Source organism: Micromesistius poutassou, assembly GCF_964030765.1.
Source record: "Micromesistius poutassou genome assembly, chromosome: 18".
Taxonomy (NCBI): domain Eukaryota; kingdom Metazoa; phylum Chordata; class Actinopteri; order Gadiformes; family Gadidae; genus Micromesistius; species Micromesistius poutassou.
The window spans coordinates 12134993-12162877 of NC_140288.1; the positions used below are offsets into that span (position 1 = coordinate 12134993).

A 27885-nucleotide genomic window follows, 5' to 3' on the forward strand; every position below is an offset into this window, starting at 1 on the left:
TAAAATAACTTGTTGACTGACGTCATCGCGGGGGCGTGGTTTCCCCCGCCCTCCCGTGAGCACGTGGAGCAGCTCCCATGATGCACCACTCAACATGGCGGCGCCCCGGCAGTTGCATGCGTGTAAACACTTCTGAACGCATGAGCCGATAAACCTTCCTTTACCTTATTCATTTCTTTCTACAGACTTCGAGGAATACCGCCAAATATGAAGCCTAAGTCCAAATCTAGTTATCATAAATCGGAGAATACCTACAGGGTGAGTAGAGAGCAGAACGGGGCATGTTTCAACTGTAATCCTGATTCTGACTTCTGGTCTTCTACTTTAACTTTTACTACAAGATGAACCAGTCCATCTGATTTAACCGATTTAACTCTGTTTAATAGGTGACATATGTACAGCAATGTCTGTTTTTAACCAGCTGTTTTTTTATTTGTTTATATGCTACTCTCATCTCAGTACTGCCTCGCTTTGTCTGCGTGCTTTATAGAAAACCTGTCGTTTGTTTTCTTCGTGAATACTTTATCACGTTTCGATGGTAGAAATGTCATCATATGCAATGTGTAGGTTCTTCATCTGACTGAATGTTGTTTATCAGGTAACGGTCACCTGTCAGATGAGGTGGTTGTTTTAATAACAGCGTTATAACGTGGGTCCCCGTGATTGTTGTGAATATAATTATTGAAACAAGGTTGTTTTTGCAGTTTCTCACTTTCGCAGAAAGGCTTGCCAATGTCAACATCGATGTCATCCATCGAATTGATCGAACAGGAACTTATGATGAGGTATGGAAGCATTTACTTCATTTATTAATATATTGCGTCTAGTGAGAGTTCTGCTCATTCATATAATAACTGCTCTTGAATATTTTCAAATGGCTCCATATTTAAATGATAATAATAACCAATGTGCTCCATCTACAGGAGGTAGACACATACTTCTTTGAAGGTCTGACAAAATGGAGAGACCTAAACTTGACGGACCACTTCTGTAAGTAACTCTGTTTTGTGTGTGTGTGTGTGTGTGTGTGTGTGTGTGTGTGTGTGTGTGTGTCTTTTATTATCAGAGAGTTTGGCCATTAGATATATCAATCTGTTCTAGCGCCTTATTTTAGCTAGATGGTTAGATCGCTACTGAAAATAAATTACATCTTCCATCAGTCACTTCTGATTTGTGTTGGGGGAGGTTGAGTATACATCCAATAATATTGTAATAATATTGTAAAAATGATAGGGGCGGCATGTGTTTCAGGAGGTAGAGCGGGTTGGCTGGTAACCGGAAGGTTGCTAGTTCGATCCCCGGCTCCTCCTAGCTTAGTGTCGAGGTGTCCCTGAGCAAAGCACCTCACCCTTACTAATCCCGACAAGCTGGCTGTCACCTTGCTTGGCTGACGCCGCCGTCGCTGTGTGAATGGGTGCATGAATGGGTGAATTTTCGGCAATATTGCAAAGCGCTTCGAGTGGCCACTGGTTAGAAAAGCGCGGTATAAATGCAGTCTATTTACCATTTATCGTCCTCATGTTTTTACCAACGCTCGTTCTACCCTCTACATTGGGGATGGTTCCCATGTTTCTAGTCCTTGTGTTAACGTTATTCTGTCTCTCTGCACCAGTGGCCTTAATGAGGGACGTGTTCAACCAGTGCCAGACCTTCAACCTGCTGGTCTTCCACCAGAAGGCCGTGGTGGCCAGCCTGAAAGCCCACCTCGCCGTCAAGAACAGCATGGCCTACCAGCCCCTCCTTGAGTACGTGTGTGTGTGTGTGTGTGTGTGTGTGTGTGTGTGTGTGTGTGTGTGTGTGTGTGTGTGTGTGTGTGTGTGTGTGTGTGTGTGTGTGTGTGTGTGTGTGTGTGTGTGTGTGTGAGAGCTATACCTGTAGGCGTCCTTGAGCGAGACGCCCTGACCTGCTCGTTAAGGTCACATGATGAGGAGTGACTATGTAGTAAACAAAGGCTGCTTACTGTTTTACTGTTGTTTACCTTCAGAGCACGACAATCTCCCAAGCATTTTGTTTACTACACAAGGATGTATTCAGTTTCTGATGTGTTTTTTTTACAGAACAACATCTTAAGGAGTTTTCTGTCAATCCGTATGGACAATATAGGAATCTGAATAAATAACTAAACATCAAATTAGACACTCAATGCATTGTTGAATTGGTTAAGTGATTGTAATACAATATTGACCTCTCTCTCTCTCTCTCTCTCTCTCTCTCTCTCTCTCTCTCTCTCTCTCTCTCTCTCTCTCTCTCTCTCTCTCTCTCTCTCTCTCCCCCTCCCCCCTCACCCCTCACCCCTCCAGCCTGGTGGTGCGGCTGGCCAGGGACCTCCAGACGGACTTCTACCCCCACTTCCCAGACTTCTTCCTGCTCATCACCCCCCTGCTGGAGACCAAGGACACAGAGGTGCTCGAGTGGGTCTTCACCTGCCTGTCCTACCTGTACAAGTACCTGTGGAGGCTGATGACCCGGGACATGAGCAACATCTACAGGTGAGCAGGGGGTCTGTGCTCTTCAGGACAAACAGAGGATCCACAATCAAATACACTCACAATACAGCTTATTTATTTGTATATTTGATTTTGACATTGTTGAAGTCATTTACATATCATCTAGTCTCAGTGGAGAAATGTGTTCTCTGTGTTGGACCTTCATACTGTCAGGCACCAGTACCCCCATGGTGTTTGTGTTAGTGTTATGAAGTGTTAGCCAGTGTCAGTCCTAATGACCACCAGCTCCCCTCCGCTCTGTACCGAGGGGTCTCTCAGTGGGTCTGAAGGTTACCCGTTTCCCTCCTCCAGGCTCTACAGCCCCTTGCTGGCCCACAAGAAGGAGCACATCTGCAACTTTGCAGCCGAGAGCTTCTCCTTCCTGATGAGAAAGGTGGGTGTTGTGTATGATGAGGCATCTTTCTTTTAAGTATCTTAATATGGTATCTTTTCATTGTATGATCTGTAATTGATGAATGTAAATGTCACTTGGTGGTGTGTGTTCCAGGTCCCAGACGTGGACGGCCTGCTGGTCCTCATGCTCTCTGACCTGGAGGCCCACCCTGAGAAGGCCAAGGGCGCTGGGCAGCTGCTCTTTGAGATGTGCAAGGGCGTCCGCTGCATGTTCCACTCCTGCGCCGAGAAGGTCGGTCGTCCACTGTGATTTCATGACAATGTATTTGTTTCTGTGGAGCCTTAAGGGGGCAAATTGGATTCAAGGGACACACAGAGGTGTGTGTAGATTGGCATTTGCTTGGTTTTTTTGATGGTGATGACATCAACTCCTCCTCCTTCCAGGCTTTCCCCCTGGCTCTGAGGAGGCTGGGCCCCACCCTGGACCCCACCCTCCGTCTGCCCTGGGACAAGGTCAGGGACGCCCTGGATCACATGGCTCAGGCCGCAGCCAACCACGTCGACAAGGAGCACTTCCTGGTTCTCTGGGAGTCCCTGCAGGTGAGGCCTCCTCATTGGCTGCATCGGGTGGGGGATGTACTCATTTTAAAGCATCTTTTAAAGCGTCTGCTAAATGCCCTGAACGTAACGTTAATGTGACGGGGTGAACCGGGGTGTCCGGTCCAGGCGTGTGTGCTGGAGGTGCTGGAGGTCCTGCGGAGGGAGGAGATGCCAGAAGGCGTGCTGAAGGAGCAGGCGGAGGAGCAGCTGGAGAGGCTGCTGTTCGTTTTCCACACCCTGGCCTCCCACAAGGACGGAGCCAAGGTCACCAAACCACAGGCGGTCTGCCAGGTAGGAGGTCCATCACAGTGGCACCCATGGAGGTTCATGTGGTGTGCATTAGGAAGGCACCGGTATGGCCTGTATTCATATGCTGCTGTAGGCCGATACAGATATGGATCGTCTTTATCATAACCAATCAACATTTGTGTGTTTCACCTATAAACAACAGCCGCGTAGCTACACTGTCATTCTTTTACCATAGCGATGGCATGTGGTTACCATAGCTACGTGTTGCTGTTACCATGGCCGACGTGATGTGGTTACCATAGCGAAGTGATGTGGTTATCAAAACGATGTGATGCTGTTACCATAGCGACTTCGTGCTGTTACCATAGTGACGTGATGCAGTTACCATATTGACGTGATGCGGTTACCATAGTGACGTGTCACCATCTCTCTCTCTCTCTGTGCAGACGGTGATGCAGGTGGTCCGGACCCCGGCGCTCCCCGCCTCCTGCTGTCAGCTCCTCCTCCAGATCACCTCCTCCCTGCTCCTGGGGGAGAACATCTTCCTGCCCTCCCCCTTCATCCAGGAGATGGTGCAAACGGTACAGTGTGTGTGTGTGTGTGTGTGTGTGTGTGTCTGAAAGGGTTTGTGTCTTTGACCTTGAAATGTGTTTGTGTGTTTTGAAGTCTAAAGTTCTATGAGTGACTCTCTCCCTCCCTCCGTCCCCCCCCTCTCTCTCCCTCCCTCCCAGGTGTTTTCCAGTGATATAGATCAGGACCTGATTCTGGAGTTCACCAAGGAGATGTTCACCATGAAGCAGTTTGAAAAGGTGTGAGCCGGGCTAGTGGTCCACCTCTCACCAACGAGAGACGAGAAACAACTCAGACTACTAGACTTGTGCCGCTTCACTAGGTTGGAGAATTGTTCAAAAATGTCTCCCCCCTCCCCGTCTCCCCGCCACCCCGCAGCTCTTCCTGCCCACCCTGCTGCGGTTCTCCTCCGGTCTGCTGCGCAGCGAGGACCCCAGCAACCCCCAGCGGGGCCTGGAGGTCCTGGTGCAGCTCATCCTGTCCAAGGCCCCCCCTCCCAGCGACGGCTCCATGGCCTTCGAGGTGTACCCCCTGCTGTTCACCGGAGCCCCCCCCCAGGGGTGAGTCACAGCGGCACAACATTTACATTTAGACTTACAATAAGTCCATTCGTCTGAAGAAAGAGAAACAATATATCGCTGTCGGTGCAGTAAAGATGTTCATAGAACCAAGTGGCAAGCACTAATCCTAACATGTGGTCTTACCCCAGCAGTAAGGAGGAGCAGGGTGAGAGCGGGCTGGTCCCAGAACAGATCCTGTCTCTGATCCAGCTTCCTCTAGACCGGCCCATCTCTGACCTCTCGCTCCCCTGGGCCGCCCTGGTGCTACTGCCTCACCTCAGGTGTGTGTGTGTGTGTGTGTGTGTGTGTGTGTGTGTGTGTGTGTGTGTGTGTGTGTGTGTGTGTGTGTGTGTGTGTGTGTGTGTGTGTGTGTGTGTGTGTGTGTTCCCTTTCTCCACAATGCTGTAGTTGATTAAGAACTATTGATGGGCTGTTGTGGCTTGATGGATGGGACATGGAAAAGAGATGAATGGAAGTTGGATGAAAGAGAGGTGTTAACATTAGTAGCAACAGTAGCATCAAGTATAGCTTATGACCACAGAGCAGAATCTGGGTCGCTACAGTGTGAGTGTGGTCTCATCCTTCTCTTTCTGTGTGCACCTCTATCCATCATACATGAAGTTCCCCATTTGGCCGTAATGTAAATGGTTGTTTCCAAACCTGCAGCGATGTTAAATGGTGGTTGTGGTTCTCCTGCAGGCCTCTGGCCGGTACCAGCGTGGTTCCAGTCGTCACAGACCTTCTGAACCGCCTCCTGGGTCAGATCCAGGCCGAGGAACTAGGGAAAGGTGAGCCCAGGTTCTGTAGAGCTACATTATGCAACTGTTACCACTGCTTCTTTTTTGTTCTAAATATGTTCTAAATGTTCTGTGAAACGGTTACAGGTTATTAATGTCAATAGAGTTTGCCACATTGTCACGTAAGAGAGTTGTAGTTCTAAATCCCAAATCAACTGTATTCTAGGGCTTATTCCGCCAGAGATTCCTATAGTTACAAACTTGGTATTATTAAAATTGCATCACAGGTTGGTAAAAGCATATTGGGGATCAGTAGAGTCTAGGGTACGCGTGTGAGAGGGAGAGGTATAGCGATTGAGTGATGGGCGCGATATAAACAGAGCGTAACCTAGCCCAATCAACGTTGTTATTTGGTCACGTTCAGTTGAGCGTGATGTGTTGTATCTTCAGTGATGAGAGGAAAGGAGTACGCGGTTACAGGCCTCAAAATAACCTCTACAAACCAATGAGTTGTGCAGCTACTACTAAACTCTAATCTGATACGATACATGCCTCTTTCTCCCTCCTCCTCCCTCCCTCTCTCTCTCTACCCCACCCTCCATCTCTCTCCCCCTCTCTCCCTCTCCCCCTCTCTCCCTCCCTCGCCCAGCCGGTCTGTTTGTGGCCAGACAGGCTCTCAGCTGTCTGCTCACCCTGGATAGCTCTGCCCACCTGCTCTCATTGGTCCCAGTGGACAAGGTCGTAGCCACCCTGCAGTGAGTACTTCTCGTGTGTGCGTTTGATACAGATGTTTGTGTGTGAGATGCAGATGTGTGTTTGTGTGTTTTAGTGATTTTAGATGTGTGTGTGTGTGTGTGTGTGTGTGTGTGTGTGTGTGTGTGTGTGTGTGTGTGTGTGTGTGTGTGTGTGTGTGCGCGCACTGAAGATGTGTAAGAGTGACACAGAGAGTAGATGGGTTGTGTGCGTTGACATGGGTGTATGTCATCACTCTAGAGTGAGGTCCTGACTCTAGCCTCTCGTTCCGATGAGAAACATTAACAACAAACAACAAACATACCAACAAAGGAAACAAGGCCATGACTAGAACACAAAGTAACAGAGTCAAGGACACACAACATCTTCTCTCTAAGATGTGTTTCATGCTCTTACTCATGCTCTCATGTATCGTCTGGGCAACAGCGCCATTCGTAGGTTCGTGTTCATTCAGGTCTGTTGTTTGCGGAGGACATTTTCAGAGTTGGATGGCAGGAGGATGAAGGGACGATCGAGGCGTATCGCCGCCCAAACAAGGACATAAAAAGAAACAAATGCTAGTGTGCCGCAATGTTCAAGAGGTCTCTGTTCTCCGGCGGTGTGGTGGATCAGGACGTATGCTCGCCTCCCTCTGTTAGCGTGCCAGAGTCGGACCAGTGCACTCCGCTGGTTACTGGTCCGTGACCGGGCTCCTTTCATCCTCCACCCTGCTGGGCCAACAGTGGCGCCCTGCCGGACCCACAGGGTTATGAAACTCCCACCTGGGGTTTACCCCCGGGTGGGTGGGGGTGGGGGTGTGGAGAGGATGTGTGTGTGTTTGGAGAGTGTTTGCACAAGTAAATGGCTCTTCTGTGGTAGGAATCTAGCTGGATCTCTTCCGGACATCTGACTCCAAGGTCAGGGTATCAGGGATGAGGCGTGGCTCTGTGAGCTGGAGCTCTGTCTGTCGCTCAGGGCCTGGGTGTTCAGAAGCATCTAGAGATTCCTGCGTGGAATTCTGTTCTTTATGGAATTCTATTCCATGTGGACTCCTAATGTGTATATCGTAGGTTCTATATGGGCCAATACACTTCCCTTGCAGAAAACATGTATACAACAAGCTATAGTAAATGATTTATCCTCAGTGACTTGAATGTAGAGCGGTATATAGGAACTGCAGCAGCAGTTTTTTCAGATTTCTGAGATAAGTTTGAATCAAAAGGTTAAATCCTCCTCAAACAGCTTTCCAGCTGACATTAGGAATGCTGGTGTTTTTTCCATCTTTGTCCTTCAATGTTTTTTTAATGGGATGGATACCATGGTTGCCATGGTAACCGCAGGCCTTTCTTTTGACGCCAACTTCTTCTCATTTCCTGTTGTGGACAGGAAGTACCCCACGGATCTGTCTGCACTGTTGTTGAGCGACCTCTACTACACCCGCCTGGCCCTCGGGGGCCTCTCCCAGCACAGGACCCACAATGCATTGCTGGAGGTGTACCAGATTCTTCATGCCAACGTATCGTCCAACATTGCCAAGGTAACAAGCGGCTACGTGAAATGAGCAGGGTGCTTTGGTACAATGATCTGATGGGTTCTTCATTTTTATATTCATGTCCTTTATCTTAAGGGCTTGAACTTAGCATCAGTTCAGATTAAAGCGCATAAATAATGACATCATTAACACCAGACACTCCCATTGTTTCTTTTCCAGATCCGTCTCTTGACACTGAGGATATTCACTCACTTTGAGGCGGAACTTCCTGTCCAGATGGAGGTAAGACAAACAGAAAGTACATTGCAGTGAAGTCAGTCTGACTTCCTGCCTGCATGTCTGTCGGTCCGTCCTTCTGTCTGTCTGTCTGTTTGAACAACCGTCTGTCTGATGGTGCTGTCTGTCCATCTGTCTAATGGTCAATGTGTCTATCTTTTTATCTTTAAGTTAGTTGACCTATTTGAGCATCAACCCATTCCTCTCCGTCTGTCTATGTGCTGCTCTATCTCTGCCACCTCTCTCTCTCTCTCTCTCTCTCTGTGTGTGTTGCGTCCACCTGCCGGTCCGTGTGTCTGAGGCCGGCCCCTGTGTCTCTGTCTCCAGGGCGAGGAGAGCGAGGCGGTGCAGCCCGTGTTCGCCGTGTGCCTGCAGGCGGAGCGCGTCCCGGCCACCGTGCAGGACTACCGCGAGAAGCTGCTGCACCTCCGCAAGCTGAGGCACGACCTGGCCCAGGGCCGCCTGCCGCAGGGCCCCCCCGGAACCTTCCAGCAGGTGAGGAGGAGACCCCACCGCCGCCTAGCGATGGGGTAACCGTGGCAACGCCGCCCCCCCCCCCAACAGATGCTAATCCACGCCTAGTGTAAAAGTTCAATAAAATGACTCGGTAGAGATAGTTTTATATTATTTAGGGGTGGAACTATAGTGATGTTCACACTCTGTTATTTACAAGAGCCACTCCCACTCACAACAAGCTGATTTTCTGTGGGGGAACGCATTACTCAATCATTTATCCTATAGAGGACAATCTGAGTCCATATTTACACTGCCGACAGTCACTGAGAGTTTAGTGTTCAATGGACGAATGGACGAACCAGTGGCCATCACACCAGTGTTCATGATGTGTGTGTGTGTGTGTGTGTGTGTGTGTGTGTTCAGGTGCCGCTGCGCTACCTGATAGCGATGCTCTTCATCAACTTCAAGTCTCTGTGGGACCCCGTGATCGAGCTGCTGGTGTGAGTACCTCGTACATTTACTCAGCTACGCCCTTTCAGTGTTTAGGCCTCATTTTAGCATGTTCGGGTTTTTAACGTTTTGTTTTTTTTGGAAATATCGTTGTAATTAATACTGGAGATCTTAAATCTGTGAGTGTATATAGTGTGAAAAATCAATCAATATTTATTGATATGCTCCCAATGTCCTCAGTCTGCCTGCTGGAATCATTGAGCACGATGCCTGCATTAACGATGTACCTTAACAGCCACTGTGGAACAGAGTCTGCTAAAAGGCTAAATAGTGTAAGACAAGTGCCTTGTGTGACCTACGCCACGTTAATAAATAAAAGGTGTAAAATGTGTGTTCCTCCTGCCGTCGTTCTGGACCCCAGGAGCCACGCCCGAGGGATGGACAACAAGAGCTTCTGGCAGGTCTTCTACGAACACCTGGAGGCCGTGGCGGGACTGGCAGGTAGGAGACCCAGCTGGGCTGTCAGCGATCATGCCAACCGCGATGTTAGCCCACTTCTAGCTAGCTGGAATGGCTAGCCTGGGTGGTGACTCTGATGTTGTATCAGGGTGTGTATGTGTTCCCTGAGGGATGGATTGGTTATTATTAATCAACACAAAGACTTTACATGATTGGAAGCTTATTTAGTCTTTCTTTTTAATTAAACCGTCCTAAACTGTTTCATAGTACTAGTATTTACGTCGTTTAGCAGACGCCTTTTATCTGAAGGTACTCCCAGTGAACCTGATTCAGTGCCGTTAAGGAGCAGGTAATCTGTGAGGGCATCTTGCTCAAGGATGCCTCCAGGTGGACTGAGGCAGTGGGGAATCTAACCCGCAACCTTTGTGTCAACGTGGGATTCAGAAAAAGAGCTGCAGCGTCGCGGGGAGGACGACGACAGCGACGACGAAGGTGACGGCCAATCGGATCTGTCTGGAGAGGCGGGCTGCGACGTCATCGAGAGCGGCGACGTGGGCGTGCTGTTCCTGGAGCGGGCCAAGCGGACCTCGGACCCCGGCGCCAGGACGGACTTCACCAACTTCCGCAGCCAGCTGTGGCGCGCCATGACCCACTTCCCCGACTGTGTGGAGCCCCGCAGCCGGGAGCTCAGCCCCCTCTTCCTGCAGTTCATCAGGTTAACATCCCCGTCTCCTCCTTCTGCTGGGCTAGAGGTCATCAGGGTCAGATCCCCTGCTCCTCCGGGTTGGTTGGTAACGGTTGAATGTACCGTTAATCATGCGAAGAAGAGGGCGCAAAAACGTCTTGAGCCGATTGGCTGTCAACAAAACCATCTGTTGTTGATGTTTCTGCCGGCCAATCGCTTCGTGTATTGTAACATATGTCCCGTCCCCCCCCTTTGTTCTGATTGGCAGCAATGAGTATTTCCCAGCGGACCTGCAGGTGGCGCCCACTCAGGACCTGAGGAAGAAGGAAAGCCCCGCCCCCAAGGATGCGGAGATGGCCGGGGAGGGAGAGGAGGAGCAGGATTCTGAGGAGGAGGAAGAGGAGGAGGAGGAGGCTGGAGGGAGACGCCAGAAGAAGCCCCCTCCCAAACGAGCGGCAGCTAAGTATGACATCACGACGTCATTCAGAGGAGGAACCTCTGATCTCTCCTCATGAATATTCATCACCCTCTTAAACTGAAATACATGCTGCCATGTGGTCGGTGGTGCTTTGAAGATCTTTGGATTAAGGGTTTGATTGTATTAAATGTAATGTGTTAAATTAATTTGCTTCTTTCTTCTCCCCTTCCCCCTCCCAGACAACTGATTTCCCATCTGAAAGTGTTTGCTAAGTTCACCAACCCCCGCTCCCTCTACATGGAGCCTCGTCTCAACGAGCTCTACCACCAGGTAACGAGTGAAGACCCATCTCCTACAGGCCATGTTCACCTCCTCCTGATGCTCTCTGTCTGTCTCTCCTCCTGATGCTCTCTGTCTGTCTCTCCCGCTGATGCTCTCTGTCTGTCTCTCCTCCTGATGCTCTCTGTCTGTCTCTCCTCCTGATGCTCTCTGTCTGTCTCTCCTCCTGATGCTCTCTGTCTGTCTCTCCTCCTGATGCTCTCTGTCTGTCTCTCCTGCTGATGCTCTCTGTCTGTCTCTCCTCCTGATGCTCTCTGTCTGTCTCTCCTCCTGATGCTCTCTGTCTGTCTCTCCTGCTGATGCTCTCTGTCTGTCTCTCCTCCTGATGCTCTCTGTCTGTCTCTCCTCCTGATGCTCTCTGTCTGTCTCTCCTGCTGATGCTCTCTGTCTCTAATGCTCTCTAATGATTCTCTGTCTGTTCCCCAGCTGCTCTGTCACCACGAACAGGAGATCCAGAAAGCTGCGCTGGACTGCATCCTGACCTACAGGGATCCCCACATACTGCCCTACAAGTGAGTCTCTCCCACCTACCTCCTCCTCTATGTCCTACCTCTTCTCTCTCTTTCCCCCCCGTCCCCCCTCTCCTCCCTATCTCCCCCTCTCTCCACCCCCCCTCGCTCTCTCTCTCTCTCTCTCTCTCTCTATCTCTCTCCGTCTCTGTCTCTCTCGCTCTCTGTCTCGCGCTCTCTCTCAATCTCTCTCTGCCTCGGTATCTCTCTCCCTGATATGGATCAGGGTCTGTATTTCCCAGAGCCTCTGCTCTTGCAGAAAGCTCTCTGGTCTTTTTGGAGGAATGTTAACAGGCCCGCTGAACAATGAGGTTGCTGGTTCTGCGCCCGGCGGCGTGTCATTAAGCTATCTGGTGTCCAGCGCTGGGAGCCCCCTGAGAGACGCCGGGCTATGAGGGCCCTTCATTGTGGCAAAGAGTTCCTAATGGATCTGAGGACTGAACCGGGTTTAGCTGTGAGGCACATCGTCGCATTTCAGGGATGATTAGCAGCATCTCAGATATCATGTTACCGTATTCGAGACTTTGAAAAATGTCACACAGATCTCACCGACTTAAACTCTCTGACAGATTTAAACAGATTTAAACAGACTCGTGTTTCAGACAGATGCTATAAATAGCCTTTATTTAGTTTGCAAACGTTTTTTAAAGTTAAGTTAACAGAAGACTTTACGATAAACTGTTAAAATATGAGCAAGAAGAAACGGAAGACAAATTAGAAAATAAAATCAAAATAACAATAAAACAACCAATCAAACCCTGGTTTGAGATGATGAATGGTTAACCTGTGTATCAACGTAAGTCAGACAGGGTCTTAATGAAGACGCTGTGATGAGACCCTGGCCCCCCCGGCGGTCTGCGTGACGGTTCATCTCCGTCTCGTTTCAGGGAGAACCTGGGGAGGCTGCTGGACGACAAGCACTTCAAAGAGGAGATCGTTCACTTCAACATCTCTGAAGAGGGCGAGGCGGTGGACCCCCTGCACAGACTCACCCTCATCCCCCTGCTGATGAGGTCTGTCTGCCCACCTGTCTGTCTGCTCGTCTGTCTGTTACCCTCCTTCTCATCTACCCTTCTGTCTGTCTGTCAGTCTGTCTGTTAATCTTCTTCTCTTAATAATAATAATAATACATTTTATTTAGAAGGCGCCTTTCTTGGCACTCAAGGACACCGTACAAGAGTACACAAAAGCAATAAAATATACAATAAAAAGGAACACTTAGAGTTGGTTGGACAGAGCAGTTGGCGTCAGGTGGAATAAGCAGTTTGAAACAGATGTGTTTTGAGTTGTGACTTGAACTTGGGGAATGAATCAATGTTCCTGAGTTGGGGTGGTAGTGAATTCCACAGACGAGGAGCACAGCGGCTGAATGCTCTGCTCCCCATGGTAGTGAGACGGGCGGAGGGGACAGACAGGTGTATATCAACATGTCTTGTCGGTATTCTTCTTCACAGTCCAGTGCAGCGCTGTGCTTCAAAACGTACTTCCTGTCGTGTTGCTTCCCTTGTTTGTATCGTTGCTGTTGAAAGGCCTCGTTGTGGCTCGTTTGTTTGATGTCTGACCCAAACCAAAGTGCTGTAACTATGAAGCCCCCGCCTTAGATAACGTGTCTGCCCTGTCCCTCTAACGCCCCCCGCCTTAGATAACGTGTCTGCCCTCCCTCCCCTCCCCTCAGGATCCTGTTCGGTCGTCTGCGCAGTAAGGGCAGCAGTAAGTTCCAGGGCAAGGCGTCGGCATCCGTGCGCTCCTCCATCGTGCTGCGCTTCCTGGGGGGCTGCCGGGCTGAGGAGCTGGGCATGTTCATCACCCTGCTGCTGGAGCCGCTGGGCCACCACGCTCAAGGTAAGGGGCCCGCCGTCTCATAGGGCCCCCGTCTCATAGGGCCCCCGTCTCATAGGGCCCCCTGCTTCACCACCGCGTGTTCAAGCCAGTTCAAACGTGGCGCCTGATTGCTTCTTAACATCACCCGCCTGATGGTCTAAGAGTGGGACGTTAAAACATATCTGATTCGTGCTGGGTTGTGAGAGACTTATGAGGATTGATACCTGGGTTCCTTCCAAGCCTCACCTATGTGGTGAACACACCGGTTGGTGGAGCACCACAGCAGCACTACGCTACGGGCATGTTATGACCTGTGGACGAGAAGTCGCACTGAAGGGGCAAGTGGAACCTGGGCCTGTTACTCCTGCTCTGAATGTTCTGGGTTCGATTCCCCTCACCCCCTACCTGCACCCGCACCTTAACGTAATCTTTCTGACGGACCGCAATGGATGGATGAATCTGCCTAATGACGAAATGACGAGTGCGTACTCACCACGCCCTCCTCCACCAGGGTCGTGCGTGGAGGCGGTGGAGCGCGCCGTGAGCCAGACGGACGTGGCGGCCGTGCTGCCCCTGGGCCGGCAGCACAGCCTCCTCAACGTCATCACCGTGGTGATCGACAAGCTGGGCCACCTCATCCAGGCCCACCTGCCCCAGGTGCTGCAGATCGTCCTCAGCCTCAACGCCTCCATCTCCGCCATCCTGGACCAGAGGGAGCAGGTAGGGGGAGGAGACACCTTTTTGTTCATTGTTTTTTACTGCAAATGAACAGTAAGGTTTGAAGGACTTCTCTCACTCTCCCCTTCTCCCACCTCCTGCTCCTCTTCCCCATCAATCCACTCCTCTTCCTCCTCCTAACTTCCTCCTTTGCCTCCTCCTCCTCCTCCTCCTCCTCCTCCTACCTCCCTCCTCCTCCTCCTCCTCCAGCTGAAGCCCGGGTGCATCGCTCCTCTAAAGAAGCTGCGTCGGCTGGGTGGTCTCCGGGTGCTGGACTTCTTCGAGGGCTTCGAGTCGTACGCCTTCAGCGCCCAGGAGCTGGACGCCATCTTCCTGGCCGGGGTGTGGCCGCAGGTCGGTGCAGCGGGGGGTCTGGCGGCGGGGGGGGGGGGGGGGGGGTTCTGTGTCCCTCTAATGCGGCCCATTTAACGTCGCCGACCAGCAACCGCAGGTGACGTAATGTAAGGTAACATCTGGAGGGTTTGTGTTCCAGGTGTGTCGTCTGCCCACGGAGAGCCCCTACTCCCCCACGCCGCTCCTCAAGCTCATCCACGCCTGGAGCAAGAACGCTAGGTGAGCCCCCGCCTCCCATGGCGTCTCTAGTGTCGTGCAACGCCATGTTTTAACCGTCGCAAAGGGGTCTTCTTTTACACATCATGGAACACTGAGCACGACACTTAAATCTCTCTCTTCCTGTGTCTCTCTCTCCCCCTGGCTCTCTATGTCTCTCTCCCTCTTGCTTCCTACGGCACTCTCTCTCCCCCTTAATGTGTGATGTCTCTCCCTCTCTTCCTATGTCTCTCTCTCTCTCTCTCTAACCTAATGTGTAATGTCTCTCCGTCTCTTCCTATGTCTCTCTCTCTCTGACCTAATGGGTAATGTCTCTCTGTCTCTCTCGCTCTCTGACCTTATGTGTAATGTCTCTCTCCCTCTCTTCCTATGTCTCTCTCCCTCTCTTCCTATGTCTCTCTCCCTCTCAGGTACTTCCCTCTACTGGCCAAGCGGCGACCTGACCATCCCGAATGTGACGTTCTCCTCAACGTCTTCTCAATCCTGTCCGCCAAGAAGATCTCCCAGGCAACCGTCACCATGGTGCTGGATATCGCCGAGTCCCTCATCACTTCCCCTGACTTTGTTGCCACGGAGACCGCGCTGGAACTCAACGTCAACGGCTGTGTGGTCCCCCAGCCCCCAGAGGGCGCTGTTGTATCCACAGGTTAGACACTCACTCACTCACTCACTCACTCACACTGTGTAACGACCATAACTGAACGACCATAACTTTATTGATACAGCACATCTAAGTACAAGTAAAATTTCCTAGTCTTATTTGTAAAATGTGTATCTCCCTAATACTGACCTGTGCATCAACACCCTCTTCCGTGGTACCTTGTATCCGTGGTGATTAACGTGCCCCCCCCCCCCCAGACGGGCTGCCCCTGGGCTCCAAGCTGCTGCTGCCCCACGTCTCCACGCTGCTGGTCTTCTTCAGCGGCGTGGTCAGCGACACGGAGCGCACCAAGAGGAAGAAGAACCGCACGCAGGTCGCCAAGGAGCTCAGCATCCTGTCCAAGTGAGTGGCCGTAACCGTGGTGCTGCTGGGCAGGGGGGACGGCCGTCACCGTGGTGATGGTCGGCGGGGGGGGGACGGAGGTCCTCCTCAGGGCCCCGGGGAGAGAGAGAGTCGGTTCACCACCGAGGGGAGATTACGTTCTGTCTGGTGTCTTGTTTTTTGGTGTATTGATTAAATTCTCTCTCTCTTTCTCGCTCTCTCTGTCCGCTGTCTGTCTCTTTCTTTCTCTCTCTCTGTCTGTCTTTCTGTCTCTCTCTCTCTCTCTCACTCTGTCTCTCTGTCTCTCTCTCTCTCTCTCTCTCTCTCAGGATCAGTCGTTTTGTGAATGACAAGCAGCAGAGTTCCACCCTCATCACTCTCCTGCTGCCGTACCTCCACAGAGGCAGCAACTCCCAGGTAGCGCTCCTCTCATTGGCTAAGCCCTGGGAAACCATTCATGTGATCTCTATTCAAAAGGTTTAATTGGAAGATGGGGCATTAAAGCGTGAGAACTAAGAATAAATAATAAATTAGTTTTAACATATTTCCGTGTGTCTTCAGGAGACGGAGATGGACATCCTGGCCACGGTGCAGAACCTGCTGCGAAGGTGTCTGGATCCCTCAGAGTTCCTGGCTCCGCTCAGCAAGCTGTTCTCCATCATCATGAACAAGCTGCCCCGCATGGCCCTCACCAAGACCTTCCTGGTACCGGCCTCCACCCCCCAACACCACTTCCAGAGAGCAGACCCTTCTAGCAAACATCTCGCTGCTTCATTCAAACTTCCTCTGTTCTTAGGCTTCACTACCGGAAAATATGTTTCTTAAAGTGAAAGTCGAAAGTGAATTTAGTGTTCAGTTCTCAGTCTCTATCTATGTCAATTTTTTCAACCGGGAACTTCATTTGGATTCAGGAGTGAATGCTTAGGATGCGTTCCAATCAGTTGTATCGGGGATCCTACACTTACTCTTGCGACTTATTGAAAGGTTGCTCTGCACTCAATGATCACACTGCCTGCAACGCAGCCGCTATCTTCGCAAAGATCGATCCTCCATCTCTTAAGTCTGTGAGCACGCTCAGTGGTGTCTAAACACAGGATCGAAACTTATGGATTTGTTTGTTTGTGAGCTCTATTGGATTAAGCTGCCTAGACAGAACCGTTTGTATGCATTCACCTGGGTGAGGCGTAACAAATGTACAGCTATGGGAGCTGCTACACACTCGTTGGGGATATAATGGATCTCAAACGACGTGCAACCATTTTCAGAACTTGTCTACTGTCATGGCTCTGAAGCATAATTTAATCTTTGTGTTTGTTCTGCCTCCAGACTCTTTCCGAAATGGAGCCTTCCTTGGATTATATCACGGACGTAACTGCCAAGGTACGCACGCATGCACATGCACATGTACACACTTCTTTGAATACTTGTCTTACCTGTTGGACGGTTAGATGATGGAATATATTTCATGTCTGTGATATTTGGAATTATACTAATATATTTAAGCAATAGATCACGACAGGCTGTGGTATAATGACCGTATACCACAGCCTGTCGTGATCTATTGCTTTTATAAAACAGTTACGTAAGTATGGCGAAATGAAAGTCATAGACCCTCAATTTTGAGAAAGCGACAAAGTCGGAAAAGCATTTTTTTTAACGAATACAAAAAAGTAGTCCCTCCTGGCTGCCTGCAAAGTGTACGGCGGTTGCTATGCAACACACTGTAGAGTCCTTCAGAGAGAAGGCTAGGCTAGAGACGGTAGCTTGGTTCGCCGGCAATTTAGCCTTCTATCGAGTTCACTCACCGTGTGCCTATTGCTTTACAACATTTCCACCCTCTCCATCAATCAACATGTTTTTAGGCTTCAGTGAACTATGCTATTGCTTTTATATATTAATAAACAACAGTTCAAGTTAGGCGCGGAGTGATACTGAACTCTGTAAACTGAACGGGCGTCATAGCTGTGTGTATACGCTCATTATACAACAGTTGGGAACCAATCAGATCGCTTGATTTAAGCCACCCGTTTTATAATCAGTGTTATACCCTCCATCGCTATAATTCATTATTCACCCTTCAGCTCAGAGACTAGACACTAACTGTCCACCGTCTCCCTCCTGCTCAGCTCAACGCCTTCGACAGCCGGCACCTGGACGAGATCCACTTCGACGTGCGTCTGATCGCCTTCCAGGACGCCACGCGCCGCATCGAGGCCATGACGGCGCTGGACATGCCCTACGTCAACACCATCCTCAACAACTGCTTCTACACCTACGAGGTGAGGCCTGCACCGTCACCTCCTCCTGCACCTCCTCCTGCACCTCCTCCACGGCACGGAGACGACAAAACAGTCCAGAGATCAGCTTATATTATTTATATATATATATATATATATATATATATATATATATATATTCAGCGAATGTATGCTTTCTTACTTTATTATAAAGCTGATTTAGTGGAACCATTCAGCGCTGAATAATGTTTTTTCCGCTTTCATTATGTCATTTTGTGTATTTTGTGTTTTATTTTGTGTTAATTTGTGTGTAAAATAATCCAAGGTTTTCTTTTATTAATGAAATGTAAGGATCAATTCTGTGTGTATAATGATGAATTACTATAATATGATTATTATTATGAGGTAACCCTCCTCCTCCTCCTCCTCCTCCTCCTCCTCCTCCCAGCTGTCGGACATGTCCCTGTCAGACAACGCCACCCTGTGTATGATGGCCCTCATCACCCAGCTGGCGGCGCTGGGCGGAGACGAGACCTACAAGGAGGTGGTGCAGCGGACCCTGCTGGAGGCCGTGCACAAGGGGCTCCGCAGCAAGGCCGACGTAGGACCACTCTCTCACTCTCTCACTCACTCAATCACACATTCACTCTCTCACTCACTCACTCGTTCATGCACTCACTCAATCGTTCAGTCACTCCTTCACACACTCACTCACTCGTTCACACACTTAATCACACAACTCACTCACTCACTCACTGGTTCAAACACGTACTGGTTCACTCAGTCACGTCTGTAGATGTTGTGGTAGGCCTGGTCTCCGTGCTCTGCTCTCACTCACTCACTGGTTTAAACACTTACTGGTTCACTCAGTCACGTCTGTAGATGTTGTGGTAGGCCTGGTAGTGGTAGGCCTGGTCTCCGTGCTCTGCTCTCACCACCTCCCCCTCCTCCTCCGGTCAGACGGTGCGTCACGAGTACACCACCGTCCTGGCCTGCCTGGTGAAGACCTTCCCCACCAAGGCCGAGTTCAGAGAGCTGGTGCAGCTCACCGACTACAACGACCCCGAGTCGGACTTCTTCGAACACATGAAGCACATCCAGGTAAACAGGAAACAGGAGGCGGATGGACCGTGGGGCCGGCCTGTCTGGGCTGTCTGAGTTGAGGGATCCTCATTGGTCGGATGATTTTTTTGAATAATTAATTAATTGGCATGGATGCCTTTTTGGATATTGATCCTGGACATGGCATACACAGGGCAATCGCTTTATTAGTTCATCAAAATAAATGTACAGATTAAGATAAGTAAGGTTTGAATCCTCCATGTCTGTCTCTGTCTCTGTCTGTCTCTCGCTCTCTCTCTCTGTCTCTCTGTTTCTCTGTCTCTCCGTCTCTCTCTCTAACATGGTGTGTGTGTGTGTGTGTGTGTGTGTGTGTGTGTGTGTGTGTGTGTGTGTGTGTGTGTGTGTGTGTGTGTGTGTGTGTGTGTGTGTGTGTGTGTGTGTGTGTGTGTGTGTGTGTGTGTGTGTGTGTGTGTGTAGATCCACCGGCGGGGGCGGGCCCTGAGGAAGCTGGCCAAGCAGCTGAGTGACGGCGTGGTGGTGATGTCGTCGCGCTCCCTGCAGACCTACATCATGCCCTACACCATGACCGCCCTGTTCGACCCCGACATGATCAAGGTACCGGCTGGCTGCCTGTCCGTCTGTCCATCAGCACTCCTGTCCACATGTCTGTCAGTTCCTAGTGATCTGTCTGTATTGTTATGTGTGTTTGTTTATTATTTCATAGTATTTTATATTGTAATATAAAAATCGTTTTAAATTATGCAATGTAGGGCTGGGCGATTAATCAAATTTTAATCACGATTTCGATTTCAGAGTGAAACGATCACCAAACTAATATAATCGAGTTGAAACGATTAAAAAAAAAAATATATATATATTTTATTATTATAATTTTTTTTATATATAGAAATTGCAGAACTGAATTCATATCTGGACTTTATTTTCTATTTGACCATTCTGTGTATATTTTTAAGGGGAAATTTCGAAGTTCTCATTTACAAAGTGTTTTTTTTGGAGAGAAATTATGAATAAATGCATCATGTTTTCAAACTCAAAAATAATCGTTTGAATAATTGAGATTTCAATATTGACCAAAATTATGATTTTTTCCATAATCGAGCAGCCCTAATGCAATGTATTTAATTTCTGTGTGTGTGTGTGTGTGTGTGTGTGTGTGTGTGTGTGTGTGTGTGTGTGTGTGTGTGTGTGTGTGTGTGTGTGTGTGTGTGTGTGTGTGTGTGTGTGTGTGTGTGTGTGTGTGTGTGCAGCATGAGGCCATGATCTCTGCGGGGACAGAGATGGTGGCGGCCGTGTGCAGTAAGCTCACCTGGTCCAAGTACCTGTACTACCTGAGGCAGTTCATCCACGTGCTGCAGACCGGCCAGTCGGAGCAGAAGCTCGCTGTCAGGTAGACACGACGCAGACGTTCATGTGTTTGTTCATTCATTCATTCATTAATCTGCGTGCAAGTCTGTTTCGTACCTAGTAGTGGCCGTTGAGGCGGCGGGTTGGGAAGCGCGGTGTCATGAAGTGTGTTGCTGTTACAACTGCTGTTTCCAAACGCAATGAATGATGGCGATAGAGAGACTCGGATTGAATCCCCTCCCCGTCTCTGACCGTACCCCTGTGTCTCTGTAGTCTGTTGGTCACCGTGTTGGAGGCCTTCCACTTTGAGCACAAGACCCTCACTCAAGAGATGGAAGCGGCCAAGGCCAGAGAAGGTAGGAACCCTGTCTGTCTGTCTGTCTGTCTGTCTGTCTGTCTGTCTGTCTGTCTGTCTGTCTGTCTGTCTGTCTGTCTGTCTGTCTGGCTCTTCCTGTCTCTCTCCCTCCGTTCTCGTTCCCTTTAAATTGCACCTCCAGTTTCACGTGATCTAAACAAGTTGGTGGAAGCCTGTAGTTTCATTGGCTTGGCGTCGGCGTGGTGACCGTTTCCCCGTCCCTCACTGGTCCTCCTCTCCTCCCCTCCAGTGGAGAGAGCTGCCACCGCCGCCGCCGCCGCCGCAGCGCAGAGTGATGGCCCGGAGACCTCCGCCGCCGCAGAGGACGAGGAGGTCACCATGGAGACAGACGGCAAGGCGGAGGCGGGCGACATCGCCATGGAGACGGACGACGACGACGACGACGACAGCGATGAGGAGGACGAGGAGGCGGTTGCCGCGGCGAAGCCCAAGAAGAAGAAGAAGGAGGAGGCGCGGGCCGACCAGGTGGCCAGCGGCCTGCCCAAGAACAAGGCGGAGCTGGAGTCGCTCATTAGGAACATCCACAAGTCGGTCCAGACCAACATCCTGCCCAGGCTGCACGCCTGCCTCACCGCCAAGGTACACGCACGCATCACCATGGAGACACACTCATCACCATGGAGACACACACACTCATCACCATGGAGACACACACACTCATCACCATGGAGACACACACACTCCTCATCACCATGGAGACACACACACTCCTCATCACCATGGAGACACACACACTCATCACCATGGAGACACACACTCATCACCATGGAGACACACTCCTCATCACCATGGAGACACACACACTCATCATCACCATGGAGACACACACTCATCACCATGGAGACACACACACACACACACTTCTCATCCTCATGGAGACACACACACGCACAGAAACACACACACTAAACACAACCACACACGCAGACAAACACATGTGCACACTCTTAAATTAAATTGTCTGTGTGCGTGTGTGTGTGTGTGCGTGTGTGTGTGCGTGCTGCAGGTGAAGCAAGACGACCAGCACAAGTCGGTGAAGTCGAAGGAGATCCAGGAGGAGGAGGTGGTCCGCATCCCCCTGGCCTTCGCCATGGTGAAGCTGCTCAACACCCTGCCGAAGCACGTCATGGAGGCCAACCTGCCCGGGTAGGACACCAGGGGCGCATTGTCCACTCCGCCGGCCGTGGCGCCGACTAGAAAAGCGCGGAATAAGTCTGTTCACTTTTTTCCATGTACAGCACTGTGTGTGGTGTGTGGTACAAACATAGCCAAAGCAACTTCAAAGTTAAGCATTTAAGTGACCATGTGTAAGATTTACTCTACTCATGGATATATATATATATATATATATATATATATATATATATATATATATATATATATATTAGGGGTGTAACGATACGTGTATTCAAACCGAAATATTTTTATTTTTAAGTACAGAGAAAAAATATATATTTTTCTGTTTTTATTGATTATCACACTCTGTTGGTGTCTCGTCTTGTCCTGATGTTTTGTGTTGAGGACCACAATGGAAATAAGTCCTGGACTTTATTGTGTTTTTATTCTCAATTGCATTGATATTGATGTCTTTTCATTTGTGTAAGGCATCTGTTTGATACAATTTAATGAATCAAATCAAAATCAAATTACTTACTTACTAATAAAATAATAAAAACTGCTGTACCGAAAAACATACCAAACCGTGACTTAAAAACCGAGGTACGTACCGAACCGTGACTTTAGTGTATCGTTACACCCCTAATATATATATATATATATATATATATTTATGTTTTTCACTGTGTGTGTGTGTGTGTGTGTGTGTACGTGCAGGATCCTGCTGAAGGTGTGTGTGCTGTTGAGGAACCGCTACGAGGAGGTGCGTGAGGTGGTGCGTGGCACGCTGGTGAAGATGATCCAGACCCTGGGGCCGCGCTACCTGCTCTACCTGCTGACCGAGATGCAGTCCGTCCTCAACAGGGGCTACCAGGTAATATACACACACACACACACACACACACACACACACACACACACACACACACACACACACACACACACACACACACACACACACACACACACACACACACACACACACACACAGACAAAAACACACGCACACACACTCGCACTTCTGCACCTAAACATTGACCAAGATGAAGAACGTTATGATTTACGTTGAAGAACATGCTAAGACTTTGTGACCTTGTATGTCCCATTCGTGTTCGAATGGATTTCGTTTTTAATCGCCATATATGAATAAACAGATAAAAGGTAAATGTTTTGGTAGACAATTTCTGATGCATTATTTTCCTATCGCAACACCACTTACCATCGGGGCTACAATTGAACGAATGAATAGCCCGTGAACATCCCCAAATGGAGGAGGAAGGAGTACCCTGGGTAGTGTGGTGTGACGTTGTGTGTGTCTCTCGGTCCATGTGGGGTGTAACCATGGTAATGTTGTGTGTCTGTAGGTCCATGTGCTGACCTACACAGTCTACCAGCTGCTGGCCGCCCTCTGTCCCACGATGAAGTCTGGACAGATAGACCACTGCATCCCCCTGCTGCTGGAGGTACGTACAGGTGTGTGCATGCGTGCGTGCGTGCGTGCGTGCGCTTTTGAGCATGTGTGTGTGTTCTGAGCTTTGATCCTGGACATGCACAATACACGCAGGCGTCCCTCATAACCCTCATGATGGGTCTGCTCCCGTATGAACCAGGAGCAGCAGCCTACACTAGTGAAGAACAGACCACTCTCTGAGTCCAGTCCTCGTTAGTCGTCATGACGACGCCCTCGAGGAGGTCTCTCTCCTGGCGGTCTCTTAACGAGCTGTCCCCTTTGCAGATCTTCAACAACGAGCTGTTCGGAGACCTGTCTGAGGAGAAGGAGGTGAAGGGCATCGTGTCCAAGCTGATGGAGGCGCGCCACAGCAAGAGCATGATGTCCTACGAGCTGGTGGGCCAGTACTGCGGCAAGAAGCGCATCACCCAGCTCATCCTGCCGCTCAAAGAGGTGAGGGGGCGGGGCTCTACTGTATGGGATAGCTTCAGCTTTCGTTTTACTATAATGTAACTTTATTTTTCTAACTGTATTTTTTTAAACAAGATTTTTTAAACCGTAATAGGCCAGTCAATCTAGCCCAAAAAGACAAAAAATTTGCAACAGAAATGTCTCCTAGTTTTTATTGGTCCTAATACCCTCCTGAATCATATACTAAAAGTCTTAAGCCGTAGATGGAGTGGAACATATTTTTTTCCGAGATTAAAGGGCAAAGTTGTGCCCAACACAGTTGTGCCCAAACAAAAAATGAAAAAAAAAACGAAATCAATTGCAAAAGTAATGGTCCTATGGTTGTATTGAAACCGGTTACAAAAAAAACTAAAACAAAGGTAACTTAGACATTTCTTTATTTCTATCAAACATTATAAACTAGGCTTCTGTTTGGTTGACTATAGGCTGACAGGTTCAACTTTCAGCATAGGGCATGCAAGAGATGTATTGATTGATGATGTGAGCAGCAACATTTTATTCGCACATGCCATACTTGGTTGTGATACAACATCCAGTGTGTGGAGTTGGGAAAGGGGTATCTCTGGTTCAAGAAAGTGACACATTCAGAGTACAGGCCAGCATTTCTCTGAAACAATCTGCTACTAAAGAGGAAATTGCTGCTGTAGGGGAAAAAGCAATGATTCAGATCTACAAAGGCAAAGAAGCAGATTCTCTCAATGACCTCAGACTAAAACGTTTTTATAGTAAGGTGCCAACAACATCTTCATCTGCTATGTTTCATAGCTCCAGAGTGTACCATCAAGTTCAAGAATGGATGGTACACTCTGTACCATCCACTACTATTTAAAGTCAGATGTTTTTGGTATAAAATGTAGAAAATATCGGGCTATTGAAAATATATATATTTTTATATATGATATATATATATATATATCAACATACTCCCTAATCAAACACAAAATATAGATAGGAAGAAATCTGTAATAAATAGTTTATGTAGGTGTTACTGAAGTGGATATTTCTCCTCCACAGTGTACGGAAACCTCATTTTGAGAAAACACCCTTTAAAGATTATAGTGAAAGGGAATACATTTTTCAGTGGAAACTACTATTAAAGGACAAGTCATTGATATTGAAATCTGTAAATAGAAAATATGTACCCAAAACCACAACTCAATAGACGGATGTAGAAGAGAAAGCCCAGTAGGCACTTTAATATACAAAATACGAGGTAGGCCATAACACTTTTTTTTCTTCCAGGCTTACAGTATTAGAAACAAACAAAACCACCAACTATGTTTATGTAAACAAATAAAGAGCAGGAAATTAGACCATTATCAAAAGAGACAATAACCATTGTTATCCACTGTGGCACGGCCGTAAAATCCACTTATAGATATGACTCTGTGGCAACAATAAAAAAAGTTTAATCCGTGTTCTTATCCAAGTTTGCTGACATATTTGCACATACGCCTCTGCACTCTGTGCAAGCTAGGGAGCAGTCGAGACCTTGACGACGGCATTGTGCTGCAACCAGACCGTTTTCAGTGGTCGTTTTCAGAGGTCATTGAGAGAATCTGCTCCTTTGCCTTTGTAGATCTGAATCATTGCTTTTTCCCCTGCAGCAGCAATTTCCTCTTTAGTAGCAGATTGTTTCAGAAAAATGCTGGCCTGTACTCTGAATGTGTCACTTTCTTGAACCAGACGCAGAGATACCCCTTTCCCAACTCCAAACAACTCCACACACTGGATGTTGTATCACAACCAAGTATGGCATGTGCAAAAATATTGCTGCTCACATCATCACTCAATACATCTCTTGCATGTATGCTGAAAAATGAACCGTCAGCCTATAGTCAACCAAACAGGAGCCTAGTTGATAATGTTTGATAGAAATAAAGAAATGTCTAACATACCTTTGTTTCAAGTTTCAACAACAGAGCTGCTAATGTCGGACTCCCATCAGATCAGGAATTGTAGCCTACTTTGTGTGGGTGGGCAGTGTTGAAAACTAGGTGGACTATTTTTTTTTTGTTTAGTTTTTAACCGGTTTAGATGCAGATACAACCATAGGACCATTACTTTTGCAATTGATTTAGTATTTTGGTCAAAAAACATTTTTAACCCAATGCTAGAAGGATTATTCTAAGGTAGGATCAGAGATATGATAATAAGATGCAGCAAACATTAGTACAAACGAGTATTAAGCAATTGTAAAGAGACACAAAAAAGCTAAAAGCTACTCCACTTCGAAAAAACTTTCCAATCATAAACAAAGCGTCCATATCTACCATGACGGGTAGGAATGAAAAGTAAACTGTGGACTATTGAGTTACTAACACTAAACTAACTAACTAACACTAAAGGGAGCGGCCCACCATATGGGTCTACTGGGACCCGGCCGCTGACATGAGCTTACTACAGTGGTGTCATGACAACGCTGCCTGCTGCCCTGTGATTGGTAGATCCTGGAGGCGTCGTCCAGCGTGAAGGTGTGCCTGAAGGTGGGCGACGTGATGCGCAGGATGGTGGTCGGCCTGCTGTCCAATCAGGGCGTCGACCACCAGGACATCCTGCTGCTGAGCCACGCCCTGGTCAGCCAGAGCCTGCCCCTGCTCACACAGAGAGACCGGTACGCACACGGGCACGCACACACACACACACACACACAGACAGGGGCACGCACACACACACACGCACACAGACAGACAGGGGCACACACACGCACAGACAAGGGCACACACACACACACACACAGACAGACACACAGACAGGGGCACACACACACGCACGCACGCACACACAGGGGCACACACACACACACGCACAGACAGGGGCACACACACGCACGCACGCACACACGTACGCACGCACGCACGCACGCACGCACAGAGAGGGCACACACACACACACAGACAGGGGCACACACACACACACACAGAGCACTATAATTCAATATCGAAAAATTCCAACGACTGTGGAAGAGAAAGCCAACAAATAAGGAACAACAAGGGGAGAAGAAAAACACATGACTCTCTCTCTCTCTCTCTCTCTCTCTCTCTCTCTCTCTCTCTCTCTCTCTCTCTCTCTCTCTCTCTCTCTCTCTCTCTCTCTCTCTCTCTCTCTCTCTCTCTCTCTCTCTCTCTCTCTCTCTCTCTCTCTCTCTCTCTCTCTCCCGCGACATGCAGAGACAAGGCCTGCGCCCCGCCCCCGCTGGACCCACGCCTCCCCCCCTCCCAGCTGCCTGCTCCTCCTCCCCACCCCCACCCGGGGGGTGAGGAGGGCGGCGGTCAGCAGCCACACCAACCTGTACATCCTGGTGGACACGGGGCTGAAGGTGAGGACTGGGGCCACGAGCTAGACCCCACCATACGTCTCCGCTATGTTTGGTTTGAGTATTAACGTGTGCGTGTGTGTGTGTGTGTGTGTGTGCGCGCGCCCCAGCTCCTGTACCAGAGCCTGAGGAGTGGGAAGGTGTCCTCCTCTGAGCCGGCCGTGCTGCAGATGCTCGACCCGTTCGTTCCTCTCCTGCTGGAGTGTCTCACCTCCATGCACGTCAAGGTGGGTGTGGCTACATCTGGGCTACAACCGTCTGCATCGTGACCGCTGGGTCTGAAGGCGTCTCCTCCGTCATGCTTTCCTCTCTTCGTTCCATTCTTCCTTTATTTTCTATCTTTCTTCTTTCTTCATGATTACATTCCGTCCGTCCATTCCCGCCTGTCTTCCTCTCTTCATGTATTCATGTATGAATTCCTTCATTTTAGATTTATATTCCTTTCTCCCTTCCATCCTTCATCTTGTCATTCCTTCGTTCATTCCTTCCATTCTTACTTTCCTTCCATCCTTCCTTTGTTTCCTTCTTCTCCTTCATTCCCTTTGCTCACTTCCTTCCCTCATTTAATACTTCCATTCATTCTCTCCTTCCTTCCTTCATTTCCACCGTCACCCATCCCTTCCTTAATTCCTTCCTTCCTTAATTCGTTAAATCATTTGATTCTCCCTCCCTCCTCCTCCTGGTTGCCCAGGTGACCGCGGAGGCCATGACGACTCTAACGTGATGATAACTGTAATTTAATCCATTACAGTAGTGTATTAATGGTCACCCCTCCCCAGGTGACCACGGAGGCCAAGACCACTCTAACGTGATGATTACTGTAATGTAATCCATTACAGTAGTGTATTACTGTAATGTCCCCCTCGCTCTCCCCTAACCAGGTGACCACGGAGGCCATGACCACCCTGACGTGATGACAGTAGTGTATTAATATAATGTAACTCTCCTGTGTGACCAGGTGACCACGGAGGCCATGACCACCCTGACGTGATGACAGTAGTGTATTAATGTAATGTAACTCTCCTGTGTG

At 49.0% G+C, this 27885-nt stretch overlaps 1 protein-coding gene across 1 annotated transcript in view; it reads left to right on the forward strand.

The window, feature by feature from the left end:
• The first annotated feature begins 104 nt into the window (after window positions 1-104).
• utp20 (UTP20 small subunit processome component) overlaps window positions 105-27885 on the forward strand; it is a 33618-nt gene continuing 5837 nt past the window's right edge. The window contains 49 exon segments of the mRNA XM_084483434.1: window positions 105-258; window positions 705-785; window positions 924-990; window positions 1613-1745; window positions 2301-2489; window positions 2799-2880; window positions 2995-3132; window positions 3285-3440; window positions 3567-3731; window positions 4136-4270; window positions 4421-4498; window positions 4638-4819; window positions 4969-5100; window positions 5519-5607; window positions 6206-6311; window positions 7675-7825; window positions 8000-8062; window positions 8384-8551; window positions 8936-9012; window positions 9384-9463; window positions 9866-10136; window positions 10375-10569; window positions 10764-10854; window positions 11290-11375; window positions 12260-12385; window positions 13048-13214; window positions 13705-13913; window positions 14121-14264; window positions 14404-14483; window positions 14891-15126; window positions 15339-15483; window positions 15792-15879; window positions 16024-16167; window positions 16789-16842; window positions 17589-17741; window positions 18148-18300; window positions 18660-18800; window positions 19239-19376; window positions 20030-20169; window positions 20400-20482; window positions 20732-21081; window positions 21509-21648; window positions 22336-22492; window positions 22983-23081; window positions 23354-23521; window positions 25987-26153; window positions 26710-26749; window positions 26751-26858; window positions 26966-27082. Of these exon segments, the coding sequence (XP_084339560.1) occupies window positions 208-258; window positions 705-785; window positions 924-990; window positions 1613-1745; window positions 2301-2489; window positions 2799-2880; window positions 2995-3132; window positions 3285-3440; window positions 3567-3731; window positions 4136-4270; window positions 4421-4498; window positions 4638-4819; window positions 4969-5100; window positions 5519-5607; window positions 6206-6311; window positions 7675-7825; window positions 8000-8062; window positions 8384-8551; window positions 8936-9012; window positions 9384-9463; window positions 9866-10136; window positions 10375-10569; window positions 10764-10854; window positions 11290-11375; window positions 12260-12385; window positions 13048-13214; window positions 13705-13913; window positions 14121-14264; window positions 14404-14483; window positions 14891-15126; window positions 15339-15483; window positions 15792-15879; window positions 16024-16167; window positions 16789-16842; window positions 17589-17741; window positions 18148-18300; window positions 18660-18800; window positions 19239-19376; window positions 20030-20169; window positions 20400-20482; window positions 20732-21081; window positions 21509-21648; window positions 22336-22492; window positions 22983-23081; window positions 23354-23521; window positions 25987-26153; window positions 26710-26749; window positions 26751-26858; window positions 26966-27082 (6513 nt within the window). The 5' untranslated portion in view covers window positions 105-207.